General features: G+C 43.5%; 1 protein-coding gene across 2 annotated transcripts in view; it reads right to left on the bottom strand.

Annotated features, from left to right (window-relative positions):
* Nucleotides 1-1,826: 1,826 nt before the first annotated feature.
* The window catches only part of gprc5ba (G protein-coupled receptor, class C, group 5, member Ba), a gene marked incomplete at its 5' end in the record, with an annotated part of 13,230 nt that continues 1,596 nt past the window's right edge, over nucleotides 1,827-13,460 (bottom strand). The window contains 3 exon segments of one of the 2 annotated variants that reach the window (XM_014010109.1): nucleotides 1,827-4,727; nucleotides 5,410-5,540; nucleotides 5,765-6,796. In XM_014010109.1, the coding sequence (XP_013865563.1) occupies nucleotides 4,683-4,727; nucleotides 5,410-5,540; nucleotides 5,765-6,796 (1,208 nt within the window). 2 annotated transcript variants of the gene reach the window in all.

Genomic DNA, 13,460 nt, shown 5'->3' on the forward strand with positions numbered 1-13,460 from the left:
ATTCTCAGGGGGGGCCGTGGTCCACCCTGCTGGCGCCCCTGTGTCAAACTGACCAACATGATCAGTCATACAAGCCACTGAAAACGCCCTATAACCAGCAGAGCATGGCCTGGCATGAATTTACGATCTGAGATTTGTGTCTAATCATTTCATTGCTCCTAATCCCTCTGACTGATCGTTTCCCTTCACAAGTCTTACCCAACAAATGAACACCATATAGCTTTGCTCCCATAACGCTGTCAGGAGGGGAACCCTACTGTAGCAGACTTAATATTTTATCTCGGCAACTCCAGCTTGTATCTCACCAGATGACCACATATATTTGTTGATTTTTTTATTATTATTTTGCCCTTACAAATCACAAAAGAGGATGCAGCACTTCCATTTGGGCCAGTTAAATAATGACTTCACAATTTCAAATGTTTTGGTTGGTGTCTTGAACTCTTGTCAAGCTTTTATCATAAAATATCAGCTTGTTAATGCAGATAATTGCTTTGTCTTTGTCTGATATTGTGTGTTTTAGATTAGGTGATGGCTAAATTTRGACACTCTCAGCTCTCTGCTTTTTGCATGCTGTGGATCAAATATCCTCTCAGCTGTCGCAACTGTGAAAACTTAATAAACATTCATTTGTGAAAACATTAAAAGCCCCCCTCATGCTGCATCACTGACTTCACGCTTCTTTGATCTCCTTCATGCCAAACTAAACCTGTCCAAATTATAGCTGTCCTGTTCTGGCTGTTTGTCAATTGAACTCGGTGAGTAAAGAGCATTTRTGGCATATTTCCATCTCCTCACTAACCGAGCCTATACCTCGGACAATGCCCTGCAGATTAGTGATGGAAGGATTTCTTAACCCCTCCCCTTCTCTGATGTTTTTACTGTCAAGTGTTAGATAGGCCAAAATGTGTCCCAGTAGACAGCTGCTACTGSGTAAGATGATTAAACAGCTCATTTTATGATGGGTACATCTGATACTGGTGCTAGCTCCACAGAGTCTGGCAACACTGGGTTCACCTGAAACTAGATCCCACAGCTCCGGAGAGGAGGTGGCACCAGACTTTCAGTGTAGCCTGATAGCAACTGGTAGCTTCTGGTAACTGCAAAAAAAAAAAATCACCATCTAAAAACAAGTTAATTAATTAATAATTAATGAATAATCAAACACATTCTGCTCTTGTTTAGTATAGTAGTGTTAAAACAAGATCAAAAATGCTTTTTGGCTAGATAAAAGATGGTAAAACTTGGTTAGATTAACATTTTTTGTAGTAGTAAATAATACGAGGAGAACTTTTCCTTTACAAACACAAAGTAAGGCACAGCCAAGTTTCAAAATAAAACACCAGTTTCTTTAAAAGTTAAGTACAAACATGACACTTTTATTGAACTTTGTTTTTTTTCCTGAATTGGTTACAGAAACAACAGAATTAGATTTTTTCTCTTTTTCTAATTAAGGAYTTAAGTTTCTATACATATGCATGCTGCATCACTGCACAGTCATAGCTGTGAAAACCAATATTACCCCTGTTAGCTGACCCTCCTGGAACAGTCTGAAGGCAAGACGAATCAGGAGAGGACAGGCAAGGACGTGTGGAGCCCAGGAAGGATGGGTGTTCAGATGGGCTAACTGGAGAGACAACAAACTCAACAAAGAAGTTTTGTGCAAGTTTCACCACAGTTTACTTGGTTTTTAACACAGAGACAATATCAGTTGGAAGATTTTACCTTTTTTTCTGTTTTTTTTTTTTTTTTTTTTTTTTTTCAAGACATACAGTAGGTATGTTTTTTTACTGGTGTATAAGCTGTGCCGTGCACGCTCAGCTCTGTTTTTTTTTTTTTTTTTTTTTTTTTTTACGCTTAAGTTTTCACACCCAAACAGAGGAAGTTATTATTGGGTCCACCGAAGATGAGATGTTGTCTTCTTTTGTGGATAATCATACTATTTTGGACCAACTCTCTGATTTTAATCTCTTTACTTCACAACAAGCAGCTCACATTTGTGTTTTTGAAAGCACAGACATTAAATGTGTCATTTGATTTACACTGAAATTATGAGTTCTGTCACATAAATAGAGCTAGTATCCAAAAGTACATCTGAGAAAAGATCTTATATGTAGAAATGGTGATAAGCATGCACAGATAGGTAGTCGACAAGTGCAAATTCTACAAAGTCACATCATGTTGGTAATCTTTTTTTTTCTTTTATACTCCACATTAAGTGAAAACATCACAAGAATTCAAACATCCATCCTTAACTCTGAGTATTGGAACTTACAGCTGACCACAAAAACCCTGAGGACAGTTCTTGCATGGATTTGTTTCTGGCCAGCGCTGGCCCAAGCATAGCTTGAAGTGGGAGGGCAAGCTGTGTTTGGGTTTGCAGCTGGCCCGCAAGTAGCAGTCCTYTTTTAGAATAGCTAGAGTGTAAGACATAAACATACAGCAGCATTTAAGGGTTGACCCCTGCTCTTTTCTTAGTTGAAGGCTGATGTAGGTTCAGTGGTCACTTGACTGGCTATTACTGAGACTGAATTTACTGCAGCCACCCACCTGACTCTGCTCTTTATAGTTACCTCTAGAATATCACCACATTATTCTTTGTTTACTGCAGTTATTCACAGCTATTGTCATTTTCTGAACACTCTAAAAATGCATGTTTGTAGCCCCCACTCTCTTCTGAGAACAGAAGGTAAAACAAAGATAAATCTATCTAAGCTCGCATAAGATCCATCCATTAATCAAACAAACAAAAATAATAAAAAAGATAACAATAAAAGCATATATCTAGTCCTGGCAAAACATTTCCAAAAATACTAGTTAAAAAAATTAAAGACACAAGCAAAAGTAAAATAAAAGCATATGGAACAAAAGGCAGAGTTTGAACATAAAGCAATCAAATAATTAAAAAAATAATAAGTTTGTCATATGACATCCAAACTCAGCCTACAACTTTTTTAAAGGGGGGAGTAAAGAAGCAAGCAAAGCTTTACAGCACTACTTTATATACARAGTTCCTCTGGTGATAGCTGGTGCCACAATGAAGGAAAAATGTGTAAAATTGAGACTCCAGTGGAACCAGGAGTTCTTATTGGCACAGTGACTGACTACTCAGACAGGAGGGAGGCGAGGATGAGGGAGAGTTTCTTCATGAGATAAAGAAGACAACCACACGAACAGCAGCTCCAGCATCATGCACAAAGGCAGGCCAGGGAGCCATTTTCTCACATAGATCTGGAGCTGAGTGAAGGAGACTTCACTGTCGCTCAGACACCCGTCAGCCTCCCTCCCCACCTTCCTTCCTTCTCCTCTTGTATTTGATCTTCCTCTTTCTTCTCCACAGTGTAAATCTGATCTTTCTGAGGCTCCAGACTATCTCCACACCGCAGCCTCATCTCTATATTTATATTCTGTCACTCAGCGTGTGACTACTGCATCCACACTAGAGTTGTTCTTGTTGTTCTCTTCCTCATCGGAGAGTTGTGTGAAAATTAAAAGGAAAAGAAAGAAAAAGAAAACACAACTTGGACTTTGAATTTCATCTCCAATGCTCATGAAAATCACAACACCTACAAACACAGACAGAGGAACTAAGAGCAAGATTTTTTCTCTCTCTCTCTCTCTCTCTCTCTTTACTTCCTTGCTCTGTTTCCTGCTGATCTAAAGTGACAGTCTCTCCTGGCTGCTTCTAGCTGCCAGTGGCCACCGTAGATGTGGGAGAGCGCAGCAGTCTGACCTAGATTCCCTTTGCTGCACCGCCCCTACTGGTGATTGATGGCCTCCTCCTCCAATCGTGACGCACTCTGCTCCTTCGTACAGTTCGATAGAGGCATGTGATCCCTCCGTACAGGTGCTTTAGACTGCATTTGTTGTGTCTGTGACCACTGGGCACTTCCTCTCCAGTTCGCAGCTTGTACGTTTCATTGTGTCCATGCAGGTGGCAGGATGACGCAAGGTGAAGAGAGTGATGTGTTATAATCAGACACAGAGAAACAGAGGGAAAAGGCCAGAGTGGACAGTCTGGATGAAAGGAGTTAGTTGGATTGCGAGAGTTTTGGAGAACGGACACGTTTCTTTTAGATTCTGTACATAGACACCGACAGAGGCTGGATAATCTTTAAGAGGGCTGTGCTCGAGTTTTACAATTGTTTGTGTGCTCTGTCTACATGCGCAGTGTGGATGGATGGAGGACAGAGCCAAATGTTTCCACTTGAGCACCAGCATTGTAAGGAGCAGCACAAAGCACATCCTTCCTGACAGGATGAGAGCTAAATCAGGATGAAGCAATAGATTTCACAGTTTTTCGAGAATGCCTACAATGCTGGAGCGAACTGGATCAAAACAATACTGTGTGCTGATCATTTCGGATCTGAGTCAGCAGGGTCTATTTTACCTCTTGCTGGACACGTTTCAAGTTTGTTCACCTCTTCTSTGGTGCATTGTGTGCAGGAAAAGTTTGAGCTCTGTCCTCCATATCCTGCTTTGTCCCAGTCTCACACACATTCAATACTTGACTGGCACAGAGTCAGTGTTAAAGTCTGTACACAGAGTGAAAGGGCACCCCAGGTATCGGTGCTGCCAAAAGTCCAGTCCAACCAGACAGAGCCCTAGTGCTGGACTCCCACCCTCCTCACCCACATTCATCCTATCCTCTTCCTATTCATTCTCTGTTGCYCATCGTCCTTTCACCACAGCTGCCTTCCCGTGTAGGTGGGAGGGGCGGAGGGCACCTGTAAGGAGGAAAAAAATAGACCTGAAAATGACGAACAGTTTGAAAAACGTCACGCTGTAGATTCACACACAATGAGCTGCATGAGTTGCATTCACAATTGCTTACYTCTCCCACCTCTGACCATTATGGAATTAGCTTTTTTGATTTTAAAATGTCATTTTGGCCTCATTACTATTTCCTTAGAAAACTAGTTCTAATTTAAAGAAGCAGCAATAGTTATGTTTTAGTCAGGAAACTGTCCCCTCCATTGTATGTCTCAGGTGTTTTGCGGTACAGTGGCATATCTAAATTCATAGCATGCTGGTTGGAAAGAGGTTGACCTGTGCCAGCCAGAAGACACACTCATCCTGTAAAATGAAGAGCGTGACAGTTTGGAGGACAGTTGTATTACTCAGTGGGCAAATAAGTTTTACAGGTTCTTTCGCCACAGTGAGGCTCCCTCACAATCTCTCAAACAAAAATCCCTGCAGGATGACTGACCACATGCGACAAACCCACCCATGCATGCGCCCAACAAAACACGGCAGACACACGGGCATGCAGACACGCACCTCTCCCTCATTCTTGTGCAATGACTCGTGACCCAGAAGGCACAAATGTGCATGCAGTCTCGTCGGCGTGATCGAATGAGAGAGCGGCGTGTGAGCGGCGTGTACCTGTGACTGGGAGGCTGTACTCACCGCTCCCCCGTTCAGGATCATGGTCATCTCTGTAGGCTGGTAGACGTTGCTGCGAAAGGGAGCGCTGGGCCTGGCGCCGGTGTTGCTGTTGTGTTGCCCCGCACCGCCGCCGCCGCCACCGCTCCTCAAGCCTGGTTTGAAACGGACAGAGCGGCAAACGGAGATTACTCATTTTGACTCACTTCACTTTTTCTCCAGAGTGAAGAAACACTTCCTACACAGCAGAAATTTTGTCCTATTTCTAGCTTCTCTGGCATAATATTTTTTGGTGTTCTATTACTCACTTTGGCCTACATTCTTCCTACAAGCTGTCCACACAAATTATATGGCTGTCCTCTTTAAAGTATTGCTGTACCTGCAGTGTTCTCATCGCTGTAGCCGTAGCCCTGGTTCTCCACAAACTGCCGATGAGAAAGAGGGATGTCTTCGTCGAAGCTTGTCTCCCTCATCCGTGTTGAATTCTGGGATGTGTCGAAGTAGTCTGGGGCGGTGGGTTGTGGTGGGGGTCTCAAGCAGATGTGGGATTCGGGGATGGCGTGGAAGATCAGCAGCAGCCAACCCTGAGCCACCAAAGCTATCGCCAGAGCCGGGTCATTCCATTCYGGAGACCTGCCGAGCCAGGCGTTGCCGTACAGATAGAAGCCCAACCAGGCCACCCACAGCAGCAGAGACAGCAGGCAGGCCACCAGCAGCCAGACTGCGCTGCAACGCCACTGTCGTGTCTTCCCACACAGAGCCAAAGAGGCGGCAGTCATTGCCGCCAGTAGCAAGGCCAGCACATAACTGCAGGCTAACGAGAAGTCCAAAGGCAGGTACTGACAGGCAGCTCTCCCTTCCCTCAGCACGGTCAGAAGTAGCCACTCAGCTGCGATGATGCCCTGCACGGCACTCAAGCCCAGCGCCAGGCCGGTGAGCGCGCAGCCGCCTGGGCTTCGACGCTCTCTGCCCAGCCTGTGCAGGCGAACACCCTGAACCAGCAAGCAGGAGAAGCAGACAGCAAATAGGAGGCCCCACAAGGCCCTGCGCATCAGACAGAGAGACTCGTCTTGCTCAATCAGGTAAACGAAGCTGAGGCCAAACAGGCCAATGATGCCCAGGAGCAGCAGGAGGATGGGTCCCACGCCACTGCGCTTCTCTCCCTCGCTGATGTGGCGTAAACGGCACAGCAGGACTAAGGCCAGTAAGATGGCAGCCAGCGTCCCACCAGCAGCCACACATTCGACGGCTACGCCCCAAATGGAGTCCAGGTCACAGAGGAGGGTGTAGGGGCGCCCGAGGCCCCAGCCGCAGCCTGTAGGGAGAGTCTCTGTTTCAGCCAAACGTTGACCGCTGGCGTGAAGAATAACGGTCAGCAGCAGCAGCAGAAGGCCAGGTGGAAATGCCATCTCTGAGAGATAAACAGAAGTGAAGACAGGCAGAACAAGGGATGGTGACAGAGAACAGAAATGATGAAGAGGAGGAAAAAAAACAGACAATGAGTCATAAATGTTTGGAAAGCTTCAGAGCCGAGCTGTCAGTCATTCCCACAGCAATTGGCTATCTGGGAAACAAAAGACAATCAGGCTCTGCTGTTTCAGAGAGGAGACAAAAGACAGGGGTTCATGTAGGGTGAACGACTGAACTCTCTCTGAATATAAACCAAACACATCCTGCTTCACCAACAACTCATACCTAAAGATTAAAAAAAATACCCTTTACAGTTTCAAATAAATCCAACAACCTACACACAATAAACTCTAAAACGTTCAAATCAGCAGCCTTCCACTTTTCACCGTAGAAGGTCAGGGAAACTAAAGCACAGAGAGAAAGACTTTATATGTTTTGGTCGCATTCAGCAAGGATGCTGCTGGAGAACTGACAGAAAAGTTGCACCCTTCAAAAAAAGGAAACAGAAATGTGAAGGAAAAAACTATGTGAGCAGTTCGACTCACTATCAGGCATCCAACAAGGTGTGAGACAATGCACAATACACACAACACAGCGCCTTGAGCAAAAGTACAAATAGTTGTGTGCAAGTTTTGAAGCATCTCAGTGAGAAGAAAGAAKACACACCGCAAAAAAAATCTGTGTTGTTTCTGTTTATTTCCTCTTCCAGGGTGATTTGTCGCAACTGGGAGACACACACACCGAGATACACAAGGTTTCTTTTTAATTGTGAGATGATCAGTGCTGTCATCTCACCTGGCAAGATGCGTGTTTTATGGGAGGCTGATGTGTATTTAAAGGTACCAAACACACACACACACACACACATGCGCGCGCACACAAACACGTCCCTTTGCCAGGTTGCTGTCACAAAGCTTTCACACTTTCTCTCCAATCGAAATAAATCTTTTTTAAACAGTCGACTTTGACAACTCACTTTTCCTTCCTRTTCATGCTTAAAGCCAAACGTCCAATTGCTGGTTTCAGGGAGCTTTATCCTCAGTGTAATTTTAACATGACAAATTTAACAATCTCCACAAATAGCACTGGTATTTGCATACCGCACAAAGGACACTGGATATTTCGGGCTTCGTGTTCTCTCTACACAACATTAAGTCAGAGTGAGTTGCATGGCCACGCTGTCAGGGGAGACTTGACACACAGCAACCTGGTCTCTCACTCGTTCTTGTGTGTGAGTTCAATAAACAGGGCAGAACGTGAGAACAAGACAGACTCTGGAAATTTTGGTTTATTTAGGAACAGAAAAATAATGATGTTTACTGTAATATAAGGAGTAAATGCTCTCAGATCTGCTTTTGCTTGTGAGATTTATGGTCTTTTAATGCTGTGTTTCAGCTCAGGGCCTGCGGGCTTGAGCCTAGCATCAGGAAGGGCATCCGGCATAAAACAGTTGCCAAATATTTCATGAGAGTTTGCTCGCTGTGGGGATCCTTGCAGAGGGGAGCAGCCAACAGGCAAATTACAACATACTGCCTTAAAGCTTTTTTTAAGCTACTGGTTTGTAATTTTACTGGTTAATTTCACCAAAATAAAATTGATAAACTGGCCCTGACTTTGAGCTACTGCATCATTGTTGAATGTTTAAAAAAAAGCTAAGCTTCCTTTCTGTCTAATTGTAGAGAAGTCAATGTGTGCATGACATTTTTCTACACTTAAAAAGTCATAAAACAAAACATGTAGAAATTCACCTCCTCAAATTAGAGAGTTGCTTTTTCTTTTTTTAATTACGCTGCCAGCAAAACCGGTTCTTATTAATTAAAATTCTTTTGATGTAGGTCTGTTTATTTTAAAATATTTCCAAAGCCCAGTTGCTCACAATTTTCTAAACTGTAAGAATTTCTTGGAAACCCCATCAGGCATAACAGTGTGGGTTTGTTTATTAATGGATATTCATCATTTTAAGCTATTTTGCGTATCTTTTAGGGAATTACACCCATGAGAATTAATTTTTCTGTCTCCTTATTTGTTGCCTTTCTGTTGTTTCCTTCCCTCATTTCTGCAGCAGCTTTCTGTTACAGTCGAACATGACTTACAGAGTGATGACTCACCAATATTTTTGCACGGTGGCCTGAAAAAGAAAGTGGCACAGAACCACCACTGACTAACTCCTGCTTTCTTTTTTCTGACATTCTGATGATTTTTCTTTCTCTTCCCTTATAATGATGGTTCCACATCGCTGTTAAATTTGAGCAGGGATGCAAAGGGCAGAGGAGACAAATTGCTCCTCCTTTTATCTTTTTTGTCTTTCTTCGCCACATTTTCCTTCTGATGACAGAAACAACCAAACCAGACAGGTGCACAAGAAGCTGGAAGCTCATGTCCTGAGCACCCCTGACTTTTTGACTCACTTATTCTTCCTTCCTRCCCTTTTTTGTGCAYATGGTTGCACGGGCAGCTTGTCAAGTGTGACTTGGCAGACTGGTGAGCTGGAAGCCGCCATAGGCCAACCACACAGTCACATGAACGCAATCAGTTAAACATGCATGTGTAAAACCCCACATGTCGTGAATGACATACACCTACAGTACGCACGCCATGCACTTCCTTCAGATTGAGTCTCGTACAACAGGAGAAAGAGAAACCCTCGGGCATTTTGCTTTTGCACAGCACAAAAAGAATGCTGTCACTGTCTCATCCTCGACACCCTTCTGTCTTTCTAGTTTCTCTCTCTATCACTCCCACTCTGTGCAGCTATGCCGCCCTTCCTCCAGAGCTCCTGCCTGATCCCTGCTACATTTAAAATGTCGTGAGCAGCCTTAACTTGCGTCTTCTTCCTCTCATCCCCACTGTCTAAACCCAAAAAACACTCCCCTTCCTTCCATTTTGGAACTTCTTCCTCCTTCCCCTTTTGCCTTTATTCTTGTTGTGCTTCTTATGTAACAGGGTGATGGATCCAGCTCTGGCCAGTTCTGCTGCAGGGCTGCTGTTTCCCAGGCATCATCTTCCTCAGTGCCAAGAAGCCAACTGATATTCAAAGGGGTTTAAATGTCCTGCACCTCACACACCATACGTTCTTCATTCATCACTTTTCCGTACCCGTGTCCATATACGTGCTGCTTTTGTTCATAATGCAAGTAGAAATGCACGTGTGCATGAAGGCAACCCAATCTGAATGTGGAGAGTTTGCAGCGTGTGTCTCTTACAGGAGTGCGAGCATGAGAGGGCAACCGTGCAGCGCTGCAGTCATTCAGATGMGCTCCAGGCTGGACAGACGGGGACGGGCAGCAAGTAGTCCAGAACAATTAAGGCCTCCTATAATTATCAAATGTAACGCACAGCCAGATGCTGTCTAATTACTGYAGTAATGATTAGGAGGATTATTGCATTTTGATGACTTGTTTCAGTTCGTCCTCTTCTTCCAACGGTTTCACTCTTGACTATTTGCACAGTGAGTTTAGTGGATGAGATGAATAGTGTTTGTAAAAGTGAGCAAGTATGCAAATGAAATCCCACTGAGATCGTCTGGGGTTACCTAATAGCTCATCAATCAATCATAAATGAAACCAGGCTGTCAGCTCTGTCTCAGGCTCCTCTGATTTCCTCCACAGTCTGAAGTGAGAATAATTGATTTGTGGGTGCTCACTATGAATTAACATTAGAAGGACAAGAAAAAATGAGAGATTGTCTATTTTTGTATTATTTTCCTTTGAAAGCATCRATGAACGTTAAAGCTAGTGCAGCTCGATAAAGATAGTTCATTTATGAAATTCTCTCATAAATCATTATAATTAAAGGCACAGCTCTTTTTAAATGGGGTTCTGTGGACCAGTTATAGATAATTAATGTTTTACCTGTTGTAGAWAGCTCATGAAGTTTTGGGTTGCTACTGTTTAAAAAAAATCAACTAAAATATTTTATGGCAGCTCAAGCAAATGTTAAGCTTCATGTTGCCATCAATTTGTGTGCCCCCCCCCCCCCCCCCAGAATTCTGTAGTTATTTGCAAGTGCAAATGGAAAAATACACATTGTTGTGTCAAACATGTGAACACAGCTGTATAAAAACACACACACGGAAAGACATCAGTATACTCTAAATTTTAACCTTAAATTTTTTAATCTTTTAAAAATAGATAGAATGATGTCCAGAACTTCAGGGAAAAAGTTTATTTCAACTTCCTGATCCCATCTGATGTTTACTATTCTGACTATTATTTGTTGAGACTGTCAGTTCCTGGTGTCATTTGTGACTGATTTTAGGTTATTTCCCAAGAGAACTCAAACAAGTTGGAAATAATTTGGACATCTCTCCTTCACAGCTGCTAGTGGCAAATAAAAAGAAAGAATCATTTCATTCTTTACCCAGAAGTATAGCTTTCATAACAGGCTAAGACACCAAATGTTCTTTAAGGTATTTACTTTGGATCTTTGCTTGATTTTAAATGTAAAAAAGGAGTTTCTAGCAGCTAAAGGCATGTGATAACTTTCCTAAAGTCAGTAGGCAAACAGATAAGCTGAACTCTGGAGGCTTCGGCTGCTCGGTGGTGAGGCGGTTCACACTTATAACAGRGAGCTTGTTTTTGGATCTATTCCCAGCTGTACTCTTTCTGAACAGGGGTTCTGTGTTCTCCCTATGCCTGCGTGGGTTTTCTTAGAGTACTCTGACTTCCTCCTACCTTCCAAAAACATGCTTGTTGGGTTAAGCTGTTCGTAGGTGTGAGTGTGCGTGGTTGTTTCCAGTTATCAAGACATAAGGATGCATTTTTGTCRCTTGGGAAGGAAAAAAAGTGCAAAAATGAAATGACGTGCTCTCCTTTTAAAGTTGTGTAGATGTCTCAGTGCTAAAATTGCAGGGGACTTGGAAAGAAAAAAATGACTCGACAAAGAAAATATACAGTAAAATACAAAATGGCAGCAATGATAAACAAGGTTATTTATTCGCTGCACCACCCTCCTGGGTGTCATCAGGAGGAAACTGATCCCCCCAGCCTCTTCACATATCCCTCGCCACCCAAATTATGCCTCATTATTATGTGACTGCGCTCACAMCAAGACCATATGCTAATTGACTTGGCAATTAACAGTTCTGAGGTTTCATTTCAGCCCTCTCCTCCTCCCTCCGCACTCCTTCCCATCCCCGTAACATTAACGACGCACACGGGATGACCGCTCAGATGTGATGGCATCCAGGATTCCCAAACTGTACCCTYCCGCCGGAGATAAGGCTCCGGTGTCAGGTGTTCTCGCTTCCGTGCTTTATGATCGAGCATCTTCCATTATAGATCGGGATCTGGGTTAGGATGAGTGGGAGGGGAGGGAGCTGATGGCAGGGGGGCTGGGGAGATCAGATTTGGTTTGAGAGCGTGATAATGATCAGAGGAGCAGGAGAAGGGAAGGACCAGCCGGATGTGTGGAGGAAGAATCGGAACAAGCCTTGAGCGCCTGTGTGTGTGCCTATTGGTGTGTGTGTGTGCCTATTGGTGTGTGTGTGTGTGCCTATTGGTGTGTGTGTGTGTCCAGCTGTGTGACTGTATGTATGTCGCTGGTAGGAAGGGGTGGAATCACGAACACCAGTGCACGTATGAGGCGAGTAGCAGGGAAGTTCCCGTGTAAATGACAACACGCCTCATACACTCCCGTGTTACGTGCACAGAAACACACACACGGAGAATAATCCACACATATGGCATCAGCCTGGAGGATACCGGAGACTCATCTATCCCCAAGAGAAGGCTAACTAACTCATGAATACACAAGCTGAGCAGAAACAGCTACACTCAGCTGAAAATATATCGCCCGCCACCAAAAGGCCGAGGCAGAGCAAAAAAAATTTTTTTGCTCGTGTTTGTGTGCARGTGTTTGTATTGTTAGCAAAATATCTCATGAATAAGTAAATGGATTTACGACTTATGGATTTGAAGAGAAACGTATTCAAGAGAACCTGAAACAGGCGCAGGAAATGGTACTCTAAGCTTACGCGCCATAGCAATGCTTTTATAGTACAACACACCGGATATGAGCGGAAGTACCCTTAAAACAGTTCTACATTCCTAAAATATGAAACATTGTGTTTACACTGCCAGAGCAAGATACATGTAGAGACTTGTAGATTCTCTTACTGTCTAAATGGTTACAGTCGATCCTAAAGTATAAAATCTATAGTGTATCTACAATTCTGGAAATTGGTCACAAAATATCTTACAGATTCATAGCATGGCCGCCACAGACAACTGACTTCAGAAAACACAAAAATGGCTTTAACTTAGATTTGACAAATTTTGAAACAAGCTCATGCATACCTACTTTCAGCAAGGCACATTGCGCAACATGACTAAAAAAATTGTCTGTAAACAAAATAAATCTCACACTACTGGATGGATTTACAGCTACCTCATTAGCGCCGCTGTTGTTCGTGAAGCTGGAGGAACATGTCTTCGAAAAGGTGGCAACCTTGGTTTTAGCTGACCTGAAATGCAACCACACATTGTTTTTGTTGTTTTCTTCTTTATTTTCTGCACGCACCCCTTTTTTCCCCCTTCACAATACAAACAACATGGGAGGGTCCCTGGTGGGTTCCAGAAGAGCGTGTTTGTTTGAGGGAAGAGCAGTGTTGTTGTTGTGTGTGTGTGTGTGTGTGTGTGTGTGTGTGTGTGTGTGTGTGTGTGTGT

Source organism: Austrofundulus limnaeus, unplaced genomic scaffold, assembly GCF_001266775.1.
Source record: "Austrofundulus limnaeus strain Quisiro unplaced genomic scaffold, Austrofundulus_limnaeus-1.0 Scaffold65, whole genome shotgun sequence".
Classification (NCBI taxonomy): Eukaryota; Metazoa; Chordata; class Actinopteri; order Cyprinodontiformes; family Rivulidae; genus Austrofundulus; species Austrofundulus limnaeus.